The sequence below is a fragment of the Hyperolius riggenbachi genome, unplaced genomic scaffold (assembly GCF_040937935.1).
Source record: "Hyperolius riggenbachi isolate aHypRig1 unplaced genomic scaffold, aHypRig1.pri scaffold_211, whole genome shotgun sequence".
Classification (NCBI taxonomy): Eukaryota; Metazoa; Chordata; class Amphibia; order Anura; family Hyperoliidae; genus Hyperolius; species Hyperolius riggenbachi.
Genome location: NW_027152422.1, coordinates 167,559 through 191,464, shown reverse-complemented (window position 1 = coordinate 191,464; position 23,906 = coordinate 167,559). Strand labels below are relative to the sequence as shown.

General features: G+C 42.7%; 1 protein-coding gene across 1 annotated transcript in view; it reads left to right on the top strand.

The window, feature by feature from the left end:
• The window catches only part of LOC137543817 (broad substrate specificity ATP-binding cassette transporter ABCG2-like), a 104,296-nt gene that overhangs the window by 15,355 nt on the left and 65,035 nt on the right, over nt 1-23,906 (top strand). The window contains exon 3 of the mRNA XM_068264903.1: nt 23,703-23,762. Coding sequence (XP_068121004.1) covers nt 23,703-23,762 — 60 coding nt within the window. The remainder of the gene's footprint in view (nt 1-23,702; nt 23,763-23,906) is intronic.

Below are 23,906 nucleotides of genomic sequence, written 5' to 3'. Positions count from 1 at the left end.
TTGTCGCCAAACTTGAGGGGTATGGGTGTCCCTAGCAGGAGACAAACTCCTCCAAAACGGCCACTAGGGGCATTCCTGATTCCCCTGCCACAGCTGCCATTGGGCAGCTCTGCCTCTGTCCTGTTGATCTTTTGGTGTCAGTGGTGTCTTGAGTCACGACCCTGAAACAAGCATGCAACTGATCCAGTCAGACGAGTCCGAGCACCTGATCTGCTTCATGCTTGTTTAAGGTCTATGGCAAAAAGTATTATAGACAGAGGATCAGGGGAACAGCCAGGTAACTTGCATTATTTAAAAGGAGATAAATATGGCAGCCTCCATATCCCTCTCAGCCTGGGTTCCCTTTAAGAGAAGCTAGATTTGTGCACTTCAGACCAGAAATAAAATTCAAGAGAGGAATGAGACTACTGCAATAGAGGCAATAACTTTGGAGAAAATCTATTTAACCAATAAGGTCTCTAATGAGCTAACTGCAGTCATGAAGCCAAAGCTCCTGGACCATGTGTTCTGTCTGTTCTTAGGGCTCTTTCACACTAGAGGCAGCGGTAGAAAAGGTCAAAAAGCTGCCTTTGGCTGTCAGCATTTCGGTGCGTTTTGAAGGCGTTTTAACGCCAATACATGATAATCAATGAAATGAGAAACTCTGCGGTCAGCCCTAAAAAAGCGTCGGGGAGCTTCAAAAGGCAACACTCAAAAACGCGCCGTTAAGTGTGAAAGGTAAAATGAAAGTCTATGGACTTTCATTTTACCATGGAAATCGCCAACTATGGCCCTGGCGGTAAAACGCCAAAAAAGGCCTCTAGTGTGAACGAGCCCTTAGAGGCAAGAACTTTCCTGCCCTGGCAGACATTGCAGAATCTAGAAACTGGATGTGTCTAGCACATGCTCTGCGATTGGGCATGTATTACTGCAGATCCCTCATGTAAACAAGAGATTATGTTAAAGCAAACCTGCGATTTATAAAACAAAGTTAGATACTTACCTCAGTAGAGGAAAGTCTATGGATCTTCCGCAGGCATCTCTGATCGTTCTTCTTGAGTACATTGAGTAAAACTGAACTAAGAATTTTTACGCCGTCTCTGTCCACCTCCCTGCCTGAAGTAACAATAAATGTTAATAACACTCCCATAACTTCAGCTCCCAAAGCTCGGTGCTTGGGGTGATATTCGACTCATCTCTCTCTTTTATTCCTCATGTTCACTCCATAACCAGCTCCTGCCATCTCCAACTCAAAAACATATCTCGCATCCGTCCTTTTCTCACTCAAGACACAACTAAAATGTTAATACCTGCTCTTATAATTTCTCGTCTGGACTACTGCAACATACTACTCTGTGGACTACCTTCTAACAAACTGGCCCCGCTCCAGTCGGTACTGAACTCAGCTGCTCGTCTCATTCATCTTGCTTCTCGATCTTCCTCTGCCGACCCTCTTTGTCAAACTCTTCACTGGCTGCAAATTAACCAGAGGATTCAGTTCAAACTCCTAACCCTAACCTACAAAGCTCTCCACAATCTCTCTCCCCGGTACATATCCTCACTAATTTCCAGATACAAACCCAATCGCAATCATGTGCAGATCGGCACATGATCTTCTGTTGTCCTCCTCTAGAATCAAATCCTCACATTCACGTTTACAAGACTTCGCACGCGCTTCACCCCTCCTCTGGAATGCCCTCCCTCAACACATCCGTCACTCGCCAACCTTTGTTGCCTTTAAACGCTCTCTAAAAACACACTTGTTCCAACAAGCATATGCGCTACCTTAGGCCACTTCCCTTTGTCCTAAGACCAAATTGCACTCCTTCTAGGTATCCTAAAACACACAGCCTCTATATATTTGCTGCATACTACCCCTCCTCCTGTTCCCGCCCCCATTCCTTTTAGATTGTAAGCTCGCAAGGGCAGGGTTCTCTCCCCCTTTTATTTCTTGATAACCATTATACATTTTATTCATCATGTTAATTTTATCACTGTCATTACCAATTCTATAATTCGTTTTTGTATCATTCTTTGAATTTTGTCACTAATTATGTATCTTGTATTTTGGTGTACACCATTGTCTGTATTATAATGTACCCCATGTTTGTTTCTTACTTTGTACAGCACCACGGAATATGGTGGCGCTTTATAAATCAATAATAATAATAATAATTGCTGGTCACTGAGAATCTCCTTCTTCGGGGTCATGCTCTCGTCCATGAACGGACGCGTCTCAGTGCTTCAGCACGGGCCTTCTTGCACCTGCACAGTGCGGCTGCGCTCATACACAGGCTGGAGCGCAGCTGAGCGAACCTTTTTGACTAGCCCGAGTTGAATAAGGATCTTGGGCTTCCCTCGACTGAGATATCCAACTTTGCTTTATTTTTGCCTTCAGGTGCACTTTAAGTAAAAGTGGCCTAAGAAATACCATCAACGGGGCTTCCCAAGGGATGGTCAAGTAAGATGCCAATAATTTTATGCTAAAGAACTGATGTAGTGAACATGGTTTGAATTCGCCTTAGACTTCTTTTAGATGAATGGCTAAAATGCGCTCTTGTCAGGCAATTCGACCTCCCATCTGGCAGCACTTTTCGGCTGCAATTTTTCCAGCCAAATGGCAGCGTTCATAACCCCAAGCATGTCAGCGTCTGGGTGAGGTTATCTGGGGATCAAAAAATTAGTAATGTTGTGTCTGAACACAGCCGTGACAGCACTCAATATGGTGTCTACCTCTCCATTGCCCGTTACTATGAGCTATCAAGCATCCAGTCCCAGCTGACAGGTGGAGAAAGAGACTTTAGGTACTTAACATACCTAACATACACCCTTTTGTGTCATGGAATGTTATTAATTTAATTGCTTGCACACTGTTAGACATTTATACATTTTAGTCATCATGTTAAATCAAATTGTAATCAGCAGTGCTGTATCTTGTATCAGTGTTCATATTTGATGTATTTCATTGTCTGTATCATTATGTATCCCTTGTTTGTTTTCTTACATTGTACAGCGCCACAGAATATGTTGGCGCTTTATAAATAAATAATAATAATAATAATAACGTCCTGAGGATGACTTCCTGATTTAAATATTCCTCATGGCTTTGAATCTGCATCAATTTGTAGGTTTTTCAACTTGGCACCTGGTCATTGTTTAAAAATGATTTTCCTGATTCTATTCATGACATCCAGAAGGTTGCTCAAACCATGAGAATTAATGAGCCATATTCACCTGGCTCTGAATCTAAAGTGTCAATTAAAATTCCTTCAAAGGTCTTACCAAAGGCCTCAGGACATTGTGTTGTCTACTTTCAAAACCCTAAGAATAAGTAAATGGAACATCTTCATTGTGATTAAGAACACGCGCATCATGACGGAAAAAAAGCAGACAGCAAGAAGCTGTCTGTTGTAGGATGCGCACAACGTTCAAATCCTGAGTGGGCCATCCACTATAAGGCCTAGTGCACACCAGAGCTGTTCGGCTGCGGTTTGCGATCCGCTTGCGGGTGCGAATCCGCTAGGGTAATGTATTTCAATGGGCTGGTGCACACCAGAGCGGGAGGCGTTTTGCAGAACCGCATACTCCCGGGCTGCTGCAGATTTTGGTTTGCGGATGCGTTTCTGCCTCAATGTTAAGTATAGGAAAAACGCAAACCGCTCTGCGGATCTGCTAGCGGTTTTTGGTGTGCACCAGGCCTAATAGTCAGTGCAGTGTTTTTCCGTGCGCATGATTCCAGCAAGTTTGTTCATTACCTTAGAGCTCTACTTTTGTTAAAATGTACTTAAAACAAATCTCGAGTCAAAAGTTAAATACTTACCCCATGTATTCTGGTCTTGCACCATGCTCTCGAGACTATGGTCAAGGGTCTTCAGATTGCTCCATTCCATGTTCCAAAAAACAATTCCAAAAGACCGTTGGATAGTCTTACTATATGACAAAATGGACACCTTAAATAAATCACAAAGGGCATTAGCTCATTTTATCTTTGCTGCAGTGACTCAAACAATAGCACGAGCTTGGAAAACCCAATTTGTGTCATTTGAAGAAGTTAAACAAAGAGTGACGGCCTTTATGATTCAGGAACATCTGGCGGGTATATTAGATAAGTTGGACAAATACCACAAGATAGGGGATCCTTGGAAATTGTACATGGGCCTAAGTTAATTTATTGTACCAAATTGTTTATAGCATGACTTTAGTGGAATCAGACTTCCTGTCTTCTTCTTTTTCCTCTTTCCTTCTCTCTTTTTCTCTTTTCTGACTTTTCTTCCTTCCATCTGTCTTCTTTCGTTGACCCTCGGATCTTGTTGTTCAATATCCGCCTACAGTAGGCGCATTCTTTTGAGTATAGGATCCCTAATAATTTAAATCTTTATATATTGAGTGAGAAGCCATTGGCGTGACTCAAGTGTTCCTACATTCACCTTGTAGTCCTTCTGTAAGTGCCTACATTGTTAAATATTTTAATCTTTGTACAATTTCTATTGTATATTATATTATATCTTTCTCTCTTTTGAAAATTGAAAAAAACAATACAAATTTTGAAACAGAAAAGTTAAATACTTACCTAGAAAGGGGAAAGCCTCTGGATCCTGTGTAGAGGCTTTCCATGCCGTCCACCATTGCTGAATGTGCACCCCCTCCCAAAGGAATCAGGGCTTGGGGCCATGCTCCTCTGCAGGCATGAATGCAGCCATACTGTGTGATAACAGTCATGTCTGCGCAGTAAGTCGGAGTTGCTCGATTGCATCATGCCTGAAAGAAGTGTGGTGGCAATGTGCAGGAGGGTCCCAGGCAGTGGCAGAGTTCAGAACGACGATGTGGGAGGCCTATGGAGGGTCCAGAGGCTTTCCTCTCCTTGGGCAAGTATTTGATTTTTGGCCCAAGGTTCATCTTGGGTTCTTTTCAAGCTTTATCGTTTAGATATATTTGATGCAAACACTTTTAACTTTGGTACAGAAGATATTAATGCTGCTTTTAACCCTCCTGTTTGATATCTTTGCAGTCTTTCTAATGGTGGCCATACGTGGTACACTTTTTTTCATCCAATCTTACCATTTCTATGTAGTATAAGGGTAAATTAAATGAATATATTGAAAGGATAATTTAGGCAGTTCCCTTATATTACATAAAAATGGTAAGATTGGATGAAAAAATTGTACTATGTATGGCCACCATCAGGGTGTGTTGCTGAGGAACAAAAAGCAATGACACATTTTGTGCTTACCTGCAATTTTTTTTCTCCGAAAGTGGCACAATTTAACCCACTGAACAAATGTTTTTTGCGCCGGTAACTTGTGTTACCCATGTGGTGCAATTTCAGGATAATCACATTGCTCAGGTTTGCTAAGCACGGTCCTTTTTTTTTTTTTTTTTTTTTTTTGCGGACATTTTATGTCTTCTTCTTCACCGTAGGTAGGCAGGTGTGCTGCTTTCAAGAAATAAGAGAAAAGGGTATTTCCAATTAATACCAAAATGTGGCATTTCTTGAATAACTTGCTTGTGTTGCTTTTTGTGTTTATACACAAAAATACAATAAATGTGGAGTATACATGAAGTTAACCTCATTGTTCACTTGCTAGACTTATCAGAGTTGAGCTCATCCACTGTTTGGTTTTGTACTGTCTTAAGGTGGCTATACTTCAGTAGACTTGGCAGCTCATCAACCATCAGATTTATCACTTCTGATGAAAATTGGTGCCGCCAAGAGCATGCTCGTTCAACAGTTTGACCAATTTTGGGCCAAAATAAGTTGCATGTAACAATCGGACATGCTGGTAAATCTCAGGCTGACAGGCTTGATTGGATGTGCCATGGTATCTATGTGCAATAATCAGGAACGTTACAGAAAACCCTGGCCATGTCCGTCCCCCTCCCCCAAATGTAGATGTGATCCTTCCCGGTGCCTGCGCATTAATACATGCCTGTCCGGTGTCCTTCGCTGTCTCCACACTCTTCTTCCTCATTCGCTCCTCATACCAACATGTTGCACGAGGAGTACATGTGCAGGGGCAGCTAGGCTAGGCAGCCTCACTAAGCCAATTTCCGAAAGATTCCTTGCTGAAATTGATTAGGAATTGGCTTGTGGTTTATGGCCACCAACAGATCTCTCTCTGATCTAATCTAATTGGAGAGAGATCTGTCTCTTGGTCGTTTGGTAAACAAAATCGCTTGATGTATGGCCATCTGCAAAGACCACAAGCACATGGAGATGCTTGTTCTTGTTTACAATCCTATTTGAGTTTGCCTTAATGTCGCCACTAACAATACACATTGCCGAACGATCGTTTGCGAACGATTCTTCGCAGCAACAATTAGAAATGATCGTTTGGGACCACTAATGAACAAAAATCTCCTAACCAGCCCGATCAGATTTTTCTGTCAATCAGATCGGATTGGTTAGATTTTTGTCGATCATTTCCGGTTGTTCATACAAAGTATCGTTTGTAAGCGATCATCTGGCAAATTGTATCATTAGTGCCCACCTTTAGAAATGAATTGAGAATTATCAGTCAGATTTGAGCTAGCAGAAAATTTTAGGCAAGCTAGATCAGTTGTAGGAACATGCATTTTTGATCAGAACAACTTCTGGTTATGGGTGCAATGTACTGTCCTGGCCAAAAGTTTTGAGACTGTCAAAAATATTAGTTGTCACAAAGTTTGCTGCTAAACTGCTTTTAGATCTTTGTTTCAGTTGTTTGTGATGTACTGAAATATAATTATAAGCACTTCATACTTTTCAAAAGCTTTTATTAACAATTACATGAAATTTATGCAAAGAGTCAGTATTTGCAGTGTTGGCCCTTTTTCAGGACCTCTGCCATTCGACTGGGCATGCTCTCAATCAACTTCTGGGCCAAATCCTGACTAATAGCAACCCATTCTTTCATAATCAATTCTTTGAGTTTCTCAGAATTAGTTGTTTTTTGTTTGTCCACCCGCCTCTTGAGGAATGACCACAAGTTTTCAATTGCATTTAGATCTGGGGAGGTTCCAGGCCATGGACCCAAAATTTCAACGTTTTGGTCCCCGAGCCACTTAGTTATCACTTTTGCCGTATGACACGGTGCTCCATCGTGCTGGAAGATGCATTGTTCTTCACCAACCTGTTGTTGGAAGAAGTTGCTGTTGGAGGATGTTTTGGTACCATTCTTTATTCATGGCTGTGGGGTTTTTTTGGGCAAAATTGTGAGTGAGCCCACTCCCTTAGATGAGAAGCAACCCCACACATGAATGGTCTCAGGATGCTTTACTGTTGGCATGACACAAGACTGATGGTAGCGCTCACCTTTTCTTCTCCTGACAAGCCTTTTTCCAGATGCCCCAAACAATCGGAAAGGGGCTTCATCAGAGAATATGACCTTGCCCCAGTCCTCAGCAGTCCATTCACCATACTTTCTGCAGAAGATCAATCTGTCCCTGATGTTTTTTTTGGGGAGAGAATTGGCTTCTTTGCTGCCCTTATTGACTTCAGGCCATCTTCCAAAAGTCTTCGCCTCACTGTGCGTGCAGATGCGCTCACACCTGCCTGCTGCCTTTCCTGAGCAACCTTTGCACTGGTTGCACTCCGATCCCGCACCTGAATCCTCTTTAGGAGACGATCCTGTCGTTTGCTGGACTTTCTTGGACGCCCTGAAGCCTTCTTAACGAATTGAACCTCTTTCCTTGAAGTTCTTGATGATCCTATAAATTGTTGATTGAGGTGCAATCTTAGTACCCACAATATCCTTGCCTGTGAAGCCATTTTTATGCAACACAATGATGGCTGCATGCGTTTTTTTGCTGGTCACTATGGTTAACAATGGAAGATTTCAAGCATCCCCTCCTTTTAACATGTCAAGTCTGCCATTCTAACCCAATCAGCCTGACATAATGATCTCCAGCCTTGTGCTCGTCAACATTCTCACCTGAGTTAACAAGACCATTATTGAAATGGTCTCAGCAGGCCTGCAATGACCGCAATGAAATGCAGTGGAAAGGTTTTTTTGGGATTCAGTTAAGTTTCATGGCAAAGAAGGACTTTGCAATTCATCCGAACACTCTTCATAACATTCTGGAGTAAGTATATGCAAATTGCTATTATAAAAATGTAAGCACCAACTTTTCTAATTTCCAATATTTTTGACAGTCTCAAAACTTTTGGCCAGGACTGTAAAAGTAGTTTTCTTTACAACTAGTTCCTTGCTGTGCTGTGTACAGTCAGACTAACAATACACTACAAAGGTGTTTATGCGGTCCAGCCCTGCCCTTGCAACGTGTTCACTCTAGAGAGATGAACTTTGTCATTTCCCTGTCACATTGTGTTAGTCCAGATTCTTTTAAAGATGGTGTTTTCTTCAAACGTTATACACGGAGTATATAGAATGGCGGAGATTCAACATCCTGCTAACCCAGGGAGGCCCTGACAGGAAAACGGGCAGCTTCCTTACATTAGAGATCAGTCCGTTAACTCATTCCAAACACTACACTTGAGATTTTTTTCTTGGATTTCACTTGTCAAATTTACTGTAACACCTGTTTAATATGTTTGCATTGTCGACTCTAAATGTTCATGTTCCTATATAATATGGAAAATGTAATATATTGTTTTACAGTAATACAAATGCATGATTGAGCATCAACGGAATATAAGAAAAAACAGTTAAATTCATTCATTTTTTTTGTAGGGACTGAATGGCTAATCAAATGAATTTAAATGAAATCCCATCAAACTGTTATTGTCCTCAAATTTAATTTATAATCTTAAGCAGGCCAGAACTATCAGATTGTGCTGGTGGTGTATACACTATGTAAACAAGGCATAAACATTCCTGCTGTTTGTGGGGGGGGGGGGGGGGGGGACTTTGTCCTTTTATCTTCTCACTAATCACTTCTCTAGGAATACATCTGATAATTTTGTCCTGAAGCCGGCAATGGTATATGAGTCAGCTTCAATCATATTTTTTACTGTGCTTAATGATTTAGAGGAAAGCATTTTTTTTATGATAATACTTTTATCTGTAGCACTAGAAACCAGAGAACTGTTTAGGGGTGTGAGGGAGGACCACTATACACCAGGGAACTGTAGAGAGGGAGGGGGCCAATGGGCACCATATAACTTTTTAGGAATGCGTGGGGGGGACCACTAGACACTCGGGAACTGTATAGGTGAGGGAAGTGGTTACTAGACTTTAACCTTCCTGGCGGAAAGCTATGCCGCCTGAAGGCACCGCTCAGGCCCCGCTGGGCCGATTTGCATAATTTTTTTTTGCTACACGCAGCTAGCACTTTGCTAGCTGCGTGTGCAATGCGGTCGCCGCCGCTATCAGTCGCGCCGCAGCCGCCCCCCCCCCCCCAGACCCCGTGCGCTGCCTGGCCAATCCGTGCCAGGCAGCGCTGTGGGGTGGATCGGAGTCCCCTTTGACGTCACGATGTCGGTGACGTCATCCCGCCCGTCGCCATGGCAACGGGGGAAGCCCTCCAGGAGATCCCGTTCTTTGAACGGGATCTCCTGATCGCCGGAGGGGCTGGGGGGATGCCGCTGAGCAGCGGCTATCATGTAGCGAGACCTTGTCTCGCTACATGGAATTTTTTTTTTTTTTAAACTGCTTTGCTGCCCCCTGGCGGATTTTAATAAACCGCCAGGAGGGTTAAGATTGATCCACCACTTGGTAACAGTGTTCAATTTCTGCCAACTTTCATTGACTGTGTGCTTCACTGTATGGGACTTGATCACAAATGCTGGATGCACTTTTCCAGGCATTTAAAAAAAATCTATATAATCTAGGCCTTAGTAATACAAATATGCCATTAATAACCACTTGTTTGGTGCATAGGAAAGAACTAGTACAAACTCTGAAACACCAGACAGTAAAAGTATTAACATAAAAAAGCTGTATGTCCCCTGATCTGGGAGAACACTATCCAATGCTGGCTTAACATACTTTCTCATTCGCACCACAATCACACCATGTAAGTATCCCAGTGATGCCACGGAATAGTCAGATTTGCATAAATATAGCTGCAATTAATGTAGAGTGGGTTGCAAAAGTATTCGGCCCCCTTGAAGTTTTCCACATTTTGTCATATTACTGCCACAAACATGAATCAATTTTATTGGAATTCCATGTGAAAGACCAATACAAAGTGGTGTACATGTCAGAAGTGGAACGAAAATCATACATGGTTCCAAACATTTTTTACAAATAAATAACTGCAAAGTGGGGTGTGCATAATTATTCGGCCCCCTTTGGTCTGAGTGCAGTCAGTTGCCTATAGATATTGCCTGATGAGTGCTAATGACTAGAGTGCACCTGTGTGTAATCTAATGCCAGTACAAATACAGCTGCTCAGAGGTTGTCTAAGAGAATATTGGGAGCAACAACACCGTGAAGTCCAAATAACACTCCAGACAGGTCAGGGATCAAGTTATTGAGAAATTTAAAGCAGGCTTAGGCTAAATAAAGATTTCCAAAGCCTTGAACATGCCACGGAGCAATGTTCAAGTGATCATTCAGAAATGGAAGGAGTATGGCACAACTGTAAACCTACCAAGACAAGGCCATCCACCTAAACTCACAGGCCGAACAAGGAGAGCGCTGATCAGAAATGCAGTCAAGAGGCCTATGGTGACTCTGGACGAGCTGCAGAGATCTACAGCTCAGGTGGGGGAATCTGTCCATAGGACAACTATTAGTCATGCACTGTACAAAGTTGGCCTTTATGGAAGAGTGGAAAGAAGAAAGCCATTGTTAACAGAAAAGCATAAGAAGTCCTGTTTGCAGTTTGCCACAAGCCATGTGGGGGACACAGCAACCATGTGGAAGAAGGTGCTCTGGTCAGATGAGACCAAAATGGAACTTTTTGGCCAAAATGCAAAACACTATGTGTGGCAGAAAACTAACACTGCACATCACTCTGAACACACCATCCACACTGTCAAATATGGTGGTGGCAGCATCATGCTCGGGGGGTGCAACTCTTCAGCAGGGACAGGGAAGCTGGTCAGAGTAGATTGGAAGATGGATGGAGCCAAATACAGGGCAAACTTGGAAGAAAACCCACTTGGAGACTTCAAAAGACTTGAGACTGGGGTGGAGGTTCACCTTCCAGCAGGACAACAACCCTAAACATAAAGCCAGAGCAACAATGGAATGGTTTAAAACAAAACCTATCTATGTGTTAGAATGGCCCAGTCAAAGTCCAGATCTAAATCCAATTGAGAATCTGTGGCAAGATCTGAAAACTGCTGTTCACAAACGCTGTCCATCTAATCTGACTGAGCTGGAGCTGTTTTGCAAAGAAGAATGGGCAAGGATTTCAGTCACTAGATGTGCAAAGCTGGTAGAGACATACCCTAAAAGACTGGCAGCTGTAATTGCAGCAAAAGGTGGTTCTACAAAGTATTGACTCAGGGGGCTGAATAATTACGCACACCCCACTTTGCAGTTATTGATTTGTAAAAAAAAAATGCTTGGAATCGTATGATTTTCGTTCCACATGTACACCACTTTGTATTGGTCTTTCACGTGGAATTCCAATAAAATTGATGCATGTTTGTGGCAGTAATCTGACAAAATGTGAAAAACTTCAAGGGGGCCGAATACTTTTGCAATCCACTGTACAAGGATTTATTCCACCCTGTAATCACATCTGCTTTGTCCATTGTGTATTTCAGATTTTTGAAACATGCACAGCAGGCTCTTTCTGTAGTCTTGCCATTTTCTTGCACAGTTTAGAAACAAGAAAATATGTTGAGTGCCAGGGGTGTAACTACTAAGACCCCCTGGGGAAAGTTTTTAAAGTTTCATGGATTCTCAGCACATGTGGCCAGTTAGGCCCATCTTTGCTGAGTTTAGACTAGCATGAGTGTGTACATGTGGGGTTGATGTGGCTGTGTAATATTTAAAGCTATAGGCTTGCTATACACCAGCGGTTCTGGATGCTTGCTTTGCTTAGAAGGGCATAAAGGGATAATTTGCATATTCAGTAGTGGAGCATTGTGGGTAACCACCAATGTTCACTTATAGCTGAATTATTGCAAATTTCCTTCTGTTTTAAGAAGGCAAATTTCACCTAGCGACACTTTTTTAACTACAAATAGTTGGATTGGGCTGCTGTCAGCTATTGTCTAAGCATAGCTGAAAACCAAGTTCAAATAGTCAGAAAAAAACGCCCTGTCTTGTAGTCTCATAAGCCTTTGGCTTTTGCTGCATACTGTTCTGCCGGTCGATAAACAGATCAAAACTGTGATGACATCTGGCTGATGATTTATAAGCTGTTGACAGTTCTTGTTGTATTACTTTAATGGTGCAGGTTACACAAGCATGTTGCTGGGTGGACACACACTGAGTGCTGAGAGATAACCAGTAGAATCAATTCTGTGTATCTCCAGGTTCTTAGGTCTTTTTAACCTGTTGTACGGCCTGGTGCGCACCAAAACCCGCTAGCAGATCCGCAAAATGCTAGCAGATTTTGAAACGCTTTTTCTTATTTTTCTGTAGCGTTTCAGCTAGCGTTTTGCGGTTTTGTGTAGCGGTTTTGGTGTAGTAGATTTCATATATTGTTACAGTAAAGCTGTTACAGAACAGCTTCTGTAACAGAAACACCGGCAAAACCGCTCTAAACAGGCGTTTTTCAGAGCGGTTTGCGTTTTTCCTATACTTAACATTGAGGCAGAAACGCATCTGAAATCCAAAAAATGCCTCACCCCGGGAGGATTCGTTTCTGCAAAACGCCTCCTGCTTTGGTGTGCACCACCCCATTGAGATACATTGACCAAGCGGATCCACAGCCGCAAGCGGCTGCAGAAACGCTGAAAAAGCCGCTCGGTGTGCACCAGCCCTCAGTAAAGATAGTACATTGTAGGTCGATGCCACATATATTTACTTTTTAAAAAGGAAAATGTACGCTTTTTGGGATAATTTATTTTTAACATTTTTGCAAGAGTACAAGCTATTTTTTAGAAGTTGTTATAATTTGAATTTTACCAATAAACAGTTAAGGCATATGTCATAATTAACACACCATTTATATAAAAACAATTGGCTACTAGAGAGCATGGCTTTAAATTGTATTTCATTGTTTTGTATTTGGCTTAAAGCCATTATGGTCTGTCTGTGAGCTGTAGGTCTCCATGCCATTACAGCCCATGGTACTGCAGCCTCTTCACATCTACCACCTGGCCATTATCAATCCTGAGGTTCCAGCCTGATTGCCTAACCACTTCCCCTTTCTCTCAGTTTGCTGCAACCCACTACTTCCCCCATAGCCCAGACTTCTGGGCCCCAATGCAGAATTTGAAACTGCCCTCTATTGCATTCTTTTCATGCTAGTCTAGGATGATAACACAATAGTTACCCATGTCACCTACATTAGTGGGGCTGAATGGCATCACCTCTGAGCAGAAGGTGCCAGCAGTCCATGGACATAGCTACTGTACAAGAAAAATGCCGCTTGAAATCCCACTGAATAGGCTATTCACCCTGAACTACAATAAAATACATCTGAAAACTGACAGAATGTGATCTAAAATGCCTACATTTCCATTTTTGTTTCAAAAGTACTATTAACATATGAAGATATTGTCAGGTTTGAACAATTTGTTTCTGCATATGGAATTTATATATGCGGTCAAACCTGTTAACAGCAACAACAACAACACAGTATACCTTATGTGAGGGGAGTATAAACATACCTCTAATTACTTAATGAACCCGAGGCGGATGTAAAGTTAAAAAGAAAAGGTGAGTTACTAACAGTGTTGCTTGCGAATTTTCGACCAAGTCATTTTCACATCAAAAATCCAGTTTTCGAATTCACCGAATTTTCGTGAAAATCTTCAAAAATATTTGCGTTTTCGACCAGTAGCGAAATTTAAAGGGGACGTGCGAAATTTCAAAAATATCTGTTATATTCGACATGTGCTTAGCCTGAAAAATCGAAATTGATAGGAAGTAATGTCTTCTCTCCCCATATTAGGCCTCCCATGATTCTTAGCAGCACAATTGACCCAGGAACCATATAACTACAACCAATCAGACAACAGACAGCCCCCTGAGTATAATACGAGCTCTGTCTGACACACTAGCCTCTCTTGGGAAGAGTTAGTGAATGTGATAGGAGTAGAGAGCTTAGCTAGCTACTGCTCATTTATTTTGAAGTCTATTGTGTGTTTGTGGTTTGAAAATCTACACAGATACAAGCTACAGCAGGCTAGATTATAGTTGTATTCTAAAACAAGTCTTTTTTTAAAGAGAACTGTAGTGAGGTATATGGAGGCTGCCAAATGTATTTCTTTTAAAACGAAGCCAGTTGCTTCGCAGTCCTGCTGGTCAGTTTGGCTGCAGTAGGTTCTGAATCACACCAGAAACATGCATGCAGCTAATCTTGTCAGATCTGACAATAATGTCAAACACCTGATCTGCAGCATGCTTGTTTCGTGTCTATGGTAAAAGTATTAGAGGCAGAGGATTAGCAAGATAGCCAGGCAACTGGTATGTATATAACATGTAACACATATGTATGTAACATGTAACAAGTAACATGTATGTAACATGCATGTATATATGTAACATTTATGTATGTAACATGTACCGTGTACCATGTATGCATGTAACATGTATGTATGTATGTATGTAACATGTATGTATGTAACATTTACCGTGTACCATGTATGTATGCATGTAACATGTATGTATGTATGTATGTAACATGTACCGTGTACCATGTATGTATGTATGTAACATGTACCGTGTAACATGTATGTAACATGTACCGTGTAATATGTATGTAACATGTACCATATTGTCCTTTAAAGGACAACTATATTGAGAGGTATATGGAGGCTGCCATGTTTATTTCCTTTTAAGCAATACCAGTTGCCTGGCTATCTTGCTGATCCTCTGCCTCTAATACTTTTAGCCATAGACCCTGAACACGCATGCAGCAGATCAGGTGTTTCTGACATTATTTTCAGATCTGACAAGATTAGCTGCATGCATGTTTCTAGTGTGATTCAGACACTACTGCAGCCAAACAGACCAGCAGGGCTGCCAAGCAACTGGTTTTGTTTTAAATGAAATACATTTGGCAGCCTCCATTTCCCCCACTACAGTTGTCCTTTAAGCATGGTCGCCGTGTCCAAGCCGATGTTCCGAAGTTTGTTTGTTTTTTTTGTTTATTTGTTTTATGGGATATGTACACTGCCTGCTTCTCCTGACTTATAGACAAACAAGACAAATAACATTTATAGCGCACTTTTCTCCTGGCGGACTCAGAGCTCTATAGGCAGTAGCAGTGTTAGGGAGACTTGCCTAAGGTCTCCTACTGAAATAGGTGCTGGCTTACTGAACAGGCAGAGCCGAGATTCGAACCCTGGTCTCCTGCATCAGAGGCTAAGCCCTTAACCATTACACCACCCAGCCACTAGACTTATGGGGTTGATGGTCACGGTCACTCTGACCGAGCTGCTGCTCCCCTCTGCCTCTGTAATAAATACTGACACGTGCACTTGATAAAATCATTTTTTTTTAAATTCAAATCACTATGTATATTGAGGCGTTTAACAAAAAACAATAACATAAATGTATACTTTTTTTCCTATCCTAACTTTAAAATTGATTTTCTCCAAAACTATAAGGTCTTTTTAAAAAATTATTTTTCCCACTTATACCCACTGTTCTCCTTAACATACTGTGCTAATTGTGATTCTAGCTTGTAAGGGGGCTTTGCAATTTACCGCGAAAGTCGCGGTCATTAGACGAAAATACACGTGTAAATATTAGATCGAAAATTCGCCTGTCGAAACGAAAATTTTGCTTTTTCGGTGAAATTTTTTTTTGCATTTTTTGCTCATCACTGGTTACTAACCAAAGAAGAGGCTTCTTAGGTCCTCCTCAAGACCACCGCCGCTACCTAGGACACTCTGTAAATTCCCCTTTATTCACAACTTTGGCAGTACTGTGAGAGTTTGGCTCCTGCTCATGGCTGTAACCACTGTGAAGCCTGGACCTCTGGCATAGAGTGCTGCTGCAAAGGAAGCAGGAAAATGGCTACCAGGAGAGGTGAGGTAACTATGGACACAAGCATGCTTCCATTGCACTTTATGGGGTCCCTGACACATGACTCAAGCTACCCCACACACACTTCTGGGCCTCATTTTTGGTAACAAAAAGTAGGCTTATCTTTTAGTATATGGAGTATATTCTTATTCCTTCCACATAGCTATGGGAGCTATGAGGAAGTCTAAGTCCTGATGCCACATTTTAAGAGTGGCAACAACATGATGTAGGGTGGAGTTCAAAGGAACTGTGAGGTGAGAAAAACTCTTGGGGGCTGGAAACAAGCCCCAGGTATGTATAAATACTGATTTTAGTTCAGGTTTCCTTGAATTAAGAGTTGATAAATGTTTTTTCTAGTCCTTGCTGTAGACTGAGAGTTGACCCTGTACAAATGCGCATATACTGTACATTACAATCACATGAAATATATTCCTGTATTGATCTCCTATTTATGTGTGTGGTTGGCTTATCTAAGATTTGTTTAGTTCTGTATGTCACTTCTGTCTTGTCCCTGACACTGCTTGATCCCTGCTGGTGATGCTGAAGATAGGGGCTTCATGAACACATCTGTTTACAAAATGTACTCTGTTGCAAGAGTTTGAAAGGGAAATTTTGGGATGGACTTTAGTTTCAGCAAATATGACCAGTCATGCTGAATGGTACAACATTTTTGCAGAGTCATTCTCTGAATTTGTGTATTTTTGTGACATTTGGCATATTTAACTTTATAATTTCAACATTGTTAGTCAAATACACAAGTAAGCCGTGCACTAAACATGACCAAGCATATTTTTGTAGGTTCCTTTTTTTTAATCAGCAAATAACTCACTAGGACATGCAAGCTGTAAAAATGAATCCGAACAGCTAAAACACATCTCATCTCATTAATTTGAAGCCCGACGAAGGCTATACAGCTGAAAAGCTTCACTCTTATTCTTTTAAGTTAGCCAATAAATGGTATCATCCTGATTCATAACTTCTTGCTTTTACTGATGGCTAACTCAGTACAATTCCCTACTGCTACTAATTAGTCTAAATTTCTGCTCTGGGAGTACATTACATTGCATGCATGATTTTTAATATTTATTGCTCTGGGCTACCCAAATTAAATGACCTTCTGGGCAGGCACCATACCAGTCTACAAGAATTTTCTGTCTACACTGTTAACTGGCTACCTCTTACTAGTTAAAGGTCCGTTCCAGAAAAAATGTTAGTGTGAAATAAGGTTGGCATTTTAACCACTTAATGACCGCCTAACGCCGATAGGCGTCGGCGGGTTGTTAGTGGTATAGCATGGAAACGGCCGCTCGATCGAGCGGCCTTTCCATGCTAGTTCACGGAGACTGCCTCCGTGAACAGTGTGCGAGCCGCCGATCGCGGCTCGCACGCATAATGTAAACATCTGGGGAAGAAATCCCCGCTGTTTACATCACACGGCGTTGCTGCGCAGCAGCGCCGTGACGTAGATCGGCGATCCCCGGCCTCTGATTGGCAGGGGATCGCCGTCATCTGATAGGCAGAAGCCTATCCTATCAGGCGCAGGACGGAATTCCGTCCTGCGCCGCTCAGGAAAAAAGGTAGAGGGAGGGAAAGCCGGGGAGCCCAGAAAACGCTGCGGAGGGGGGCTTTGAGGAGCCCCCCCCCGCAAATCAGTAGTAGCCGGCGGCGATCAGACCCCCCCCTGCAGGACATCTCCCTAGTGGGGAAAAAAGGGGGGAAGTCTGATCGCCCTGCCACATTCCTGATTGGTGCTGCGGGCTGTAGAGCCCACGCAGCACCGATCAGTGCAAAATCCCCTGGTCCTTAAGTGGTTAAGGAGGCTTTGTTGCTCTCTGTTCCCTCTTGAATAGTAAATAGATACAAGCACTAACAACCAACACATTCTTCTGTCCTGTTTTACCGAACTATTATATGAATGCCTGACAGTGAAGACATAATATACATATACCGTATATTGATTAAATGCAGAGGAGAAGTTACTCATTAGTAAATATGGGTAGCTAGGTAAGAGGTGCCTTATCACAGATGTTATCTGCTTGGGCATGTAGTCCCGTTTTCTGTGCATATATATTATATAACCGTGAATAAAATGATGATGACAGAACTTAGCTTGACCTTGGTAATGACTGCCATGTTAAAGTGGACCTGAACTCTTGCACAGGAAAACAGAAAGAAATGCACCCTGTATATATTTAGAGAGTTTAGCCTATCTAATACCCCCCTATCTGGCTAATTACAAGTTGTAATTTGATCTCTCACCTGTCTGCTGACTGCCACAGCAGAGAAGCTAATTGGTAAACATAGGATGTTAACAATATGTCTGCTTCTATGAAAGCAGGCAGTAGAAAAAATGCAGATTTATTGCAGGATTTGTATCAGTTGTACAAAGGAATGTTTTTCTTTAAAAGTTATTATGCTGCTGCGTATCTTTTAGAGCAGAGAGGAAGTTCTGGGTTCAGGTCCACTTTAATAGCTTGCCCTGCAGCTAGACAATGGCCTCAATTCACTAAGATTATGCTGGAGATAAGGCAAGAGAAAACTTGCCACCATGCAGTGAGAGAGTTCTCTTATCTCTTCATTCCTTAAAGGGAAGGTTCAGGGACTGTTTCAAAAAAAAAAAAATCCACTTACCTGGGGCTTCCTCCAGCCCTTGGCAGGCAGGAGGTGCGCTCGGCGCCGCTCCGCAGGCTGCCGGTGGTCTCCGGTGGCCGACCCGACCTGGCCAGGCCGGCGGCCAGGTCGGGCTCCTTCCGCGTTCCAAAATGCGCCTCACGGCGGCGCGCTGACGTCATCGGTCGTCCTCCGGGCTTTACTGCGCAGGCTCAGTAGTTCTGAGCCTGCGCAGTAAAGCCCGGAGGACGTCCGATGACGTCAGCGCGCCGCCGTGAGGCGCATTTTGGAACGCGGAAGGAGCCCGACCTGGCCGCCGGCCTGGCCAGGTCGGGTCGGCCACCGGAGACCACCGGCAGCCTGCGGAGCGGCGCCGAGCGCACCTCCTGCCTGCCACGGGCTGGAGGAAGCCCCAGGTAAGTGGATTTTTTTTTGAAACAGTCCCTGAACCTTCCCTTTAAGTTACCTCCTCTGTAGTTAATTTCACACGCAGTTAATTAACAGCCTGTCAATTAACTTTAGAATTCTGGAGGTATTTTAAATTGAAGAGTTAACTTAGACAGAAGAGTTAACATTAGGTTTGCCTGAGGTAAAATGTTTCCTGAATACTACATGCCTCATCCCCATGGTGATAACTATAGAAACGTTATTAAAGACAGGAGATAAGCTTAGTGAATTGAGGCCAATGCTTATTATATATTACTAGTGGACCTAAGCCCATTTAAAAACAGGCTAGGTCTGTCACTGCGCATGCGCCCGCCACGCACGCACATTTCCACGGCGCGCGCACGCCCACCCTAGCACGCTGGCCGACCGCCTCTTTGCCCGTCATCGCTTGCCGCGCGTCGCTCTCCCTCAATGTCTCTGCATCCCTGCACATGCGCAGAGCGCATGTGGGACACACACAGGGACACGGGACGCAGAGACAGTAGAGTTTTAGTATAGAGGATACTCAAGGTAGTGAAAGTGCTGAAGTGGTTATACAAAGTATTCAACAGCATCAACTTAACCTTTTGTCCAGCTGTTTCTAGAATGAAATGTGGCCTGAGGTGTAAATTGTGCTCACCCCATTTTCCCTCACGGCTGGTCAAATATTGCCAGACTATGGCCCACAAATCCTGTTACCTATATCCTACATCTACAGATGGTAACAGTTGGCCTGTGGGAAATGCTTTCTGGGTGATTTGTGGCCACAATTTATTTCCTGAATCTTTCTTCATGAACTTTTGGATGCAAGTCCAGTCTAGCAGAATTTTCTTAGCATTCTTTCAGATCTCTTTTTTTTTCAATATGTCCATTGCGTTGATGTCACGGCATAATGGATAGTAAATCGCATTCCAACACCATGCAACTATATTTCAGTGGGGCCATTCACACTGGCTGTTGTGTGGTGTGATGAGTCCCAACAGGCGTAGTGGTTAGCGCTCTCGCCTTGCAGCGCTGGGTCCCCGGTTCGAATCCCAGCCGGGGCACTATCTGCAAGGAGTTTGTATGTTCTCCCCGTGTCTGCGTGGGTTTCCTCCGGGCACTCCGGTTTCCTCCCACATCCCAAAAACATACAGATAGGTTAATTGGCTTCTCCCTAAAATTGGCCCTAGACTACAATAAATAAGATACATGCATACATAAACGTATGACTATGGTAGGGATTAGATTGTGAGCTCCTCTGAGGGACAGTTAGTGACAAGACTATATTCTCTGTACAGCGCTGCGTAATATGTCGGCGCTATATAAATACTAAATAATAATAATAATAATAACAGAACTACACACTGCCTGCAGTGCATTACTGGGCAACGCATGTAGTGCAGAACCTTCAAGCATAAGTCTATGGACTGTATCCTGCACTGTACGACTTTTGAGGCGCAATCCCATTTCTGTGGATATGCACCATAATCAATCTAGTGTATAAGTAGCCTTAAAGGGAACCTGAACTGAGTAAAATTATTTAAAATAAACATATGATGCAGCTGCAAATGAATATTATATACTTACCTCGCCGTCAGTTCCTCTCAGAAGCTCCCCATTTTCTTCTTACAGTGATCCCTTCCAGTTCTGACAGTATTTTGTCAGAACTTAAATAGACCAGTTGCTGTCAGTTATATATCAGCTGCTGTCAGTTACAACTGAATGTGCAAGGTAATGTCCATGTTTCCCTATGGCTCAAGTGGGCGATATTACAGTTTAACAGTGAGCTGACCAGGAAGCTGTTATGGGGTAATGACCATTTTCAAAATGGAGGACGGAGAATTCAATTGATCATGGTTGACAAACAGGACGCAAGAGAGCAGAAAGAGATTGATGAGTAGACTGCGAGGGAGGTAAGTATGACCGGTTTATGTTTTTCACCTTTTAATTTTCAGTTCAGGTTCTCTTTAGAGGTAGAATGCTTTTATTTTTTTTTATCATTTTTTTTTTGGGTGGCATCATGTTTTGAAATGCCAGATGGAGCATCAACTGTATCTTTCAGGTTGAAGGGTCTTTTTGCCATCACTCTGATCTTTAGCTCCCTCCACAGATTCTCAATTGGATTCAAGTCAGGACTCTGGCTGGGCCACCCCCAAACGTTAATGTTGTTGTCTGCTAACCATTTCTTCACCACTTTTGCTGTGTATTTTGGGTCATAGTCACGCTGAACTGTCCATTGGTGGTCAAGTTTCTCTGCAGACTACCTAATGTTGTCGTTGAGAATCCTCATGTAGGCCCAGTGCACACCAAAACCGCTAGCAGATCCGCAATACGCTAGCGGTTTTGGGAGCTGATTTCAGAGCGATTTCTAGGTATGTTTAGAGAGGTTTTCTAAACATACCTAGCGGTTTTGGGTGCGTTTTTGTGTAGCAGATTACACATATTGTTACAGTAAAAGCTGTTACTGAACAGCTACTGTAACAAAAATGCCTGGCAAACCGCTCTGAAGTAGCGTTTTTCAGAGCGGTTTGCGTTTTTCCTATACTTTGAGGACGAAACGCTTCAGAAATCCGCAAACGCGCAGCAGGAGGCGCGTTTGTGGCTTGGCAAAAACCGCAAACCGCCGGTGTGCACCATCCCATTGCAATACATTAGACAAGCGTTTTTATAGGCGGATGCGGCCGGCGGATCGCTCCAAAAACCGCTCGGTGTGCACTGGGCCATATTCCTCGTATTTCATGGTGCCGTTTACTGTGATTAGGTTCCCTGGTCCATTGGCTGAAAAAACAACCCCAATGCATTAGGTTCCTATCACCATGTTTGACATTGGGGATAGTGTTCTTTAGGTTAAAGGCTTCTCCTTTTCATGCCAAATGAAGGAAATATCATTGTGACCAAACAATTCAATTTTTGATTTACAGAAGACCGGAAGTCTTCTTCTTGGTCCAGATGAGCATTTGCAAAGGCCAAGCAAGCTTTGGTGTGTCTTATCTGTAGAAGTAGTGTCGACCTTGTTCTGCATCAGTGGAACCCAGCAGTGTTCAGTGTCTGTTGGATTGTCTGCCTTGAGACATTGCCACCAGCAGAGCCCAGATTCACCAGGATGGCCTTGGTGGTGATCCTTGGATTCTTTCTCACCTCTCTCACTATCCTCCTGGCCAGCACAGAGGTCACTTTTTGCTTCCGACCATGTCCTCCGAGATTTTCCACAGTGCAGAACATCTTGTAAATTTTATTAATACTTTGCACTGTAGCCACTGGAACTGGAAAACATTTAGAAATGGCCTTGTAGCTCTTTCCGGACTTGTGAACAGCCACAATGCGCAGCTACAAGTCCTCACTGAGCTCCTTTGTCTTTAGCTATGACTGTCCACAAACCAACTGCAGAGAGTTTTTCACCTGTTGAATTGATTACAACAGTTGTTCCCAATTTATTAGGGTAATTAGGATGCTTTGGTACAGCTTGGACTATTTGGAATGGTAAAGAACTTTGGATTTTCCCACAGACTGTGACAGTTTGTGAAGGGTATGAATAATTTTGGACTAGACACTTTTTTTGCTCAAATTTAAATAAAAACTGAGAAATGTTTTTTTTCACAATAATGCCTTTTGTACATTGTCTTATTATCTTTTGGGAGACACCTATGTCATTTTCCATAAAAAAAATACTTGCTGGTTTAATAAAAGTAACTTTAAAAATTTGCCAGGGGAATGAATAATTATGGGCAGCACTGTATATTTGATTGCCTAATAACTATCATCATGGAAGTAACAGAAGTAAAGTTAGAACCTCCACTGAGGGACAGTTGAGCTACGTACACATACACGACTAAAGTCGGCTGTGGCAGCTGATAATGACCACCTCAGCCGATAATCAGGCCTGCAGCTCGCGAACGCTACACACAAGTATTCTTACTCCCGACTATGGCCAAAGCTAATGGGCAAGCCGCTCCTATGCCCACTGCTCGCGCTGCTTCACCATCCCTCCAAGTGGCAGAACATCTCATCTGAGGCTAGTGTTCTCCTACTAGCCCCTCCCGCTCTGTCGTGCACCGTGCCGCTGGCCCTACTTCTCACTCATAGCAATAGAATGTGTCTGTGCAGAACTTGGCTCCAAACTGTTGCCCAAGAGATTCCTGTGGGCTTCAGTAATTATATACGGTATGTGTGTATGCACCTCTGTGATGGAGATATGCCTATGGTTGGAATTGCATTGCGAGCCCGGCTGAGGGGACAGCAAGTGATAAGACTATGTAAAGCGCTGTGGAAGATTTCAACACTATATAAATACAAGATAAATGTTTACAGTTCCCTGCAGAAAAATCACCATCACCATGCAAATGGATAAATCTGATGGGAGGAATTTGGTTGCCCTACTGTCATTTCAGTACCGTAATTGACTTGTGAAATTATGCAGCACACACTGCCTGCCAGACATGAGAAAATGCCAGCTGAACATGTCAGTGTGAACGCAGTCAAAAAAATAAGTTGTCGTTTGTTTACCTGACATTCCCTCTATGATGGGAGCAATAGAGAAATGCTGGCGTTTAATGTTGGTGTGAAACTAAACTATTACATTTGTTTTATTTTATTTCTAAAAGGTATATTGCTCTTTATCAAAATGTGTAAAAATTACAAAAAAATATTTTTCAATATTTCCAGTGGAATCATGGGCCCTGGGCTGAATGCAATTTTAGGACCAACAGGAAGTGGCAAGTCATCGTAAGTAACATTCATGACTATTACAACATTATAGAATGTAAGCTAGCATGGTCAAGGTTCTTTTCCTAATTTTTCTCATTTCTGTGGTAATTATTGCTGGATGTGTTTATCCCACACATGAACTATCTATGTATTTTGTTCTTG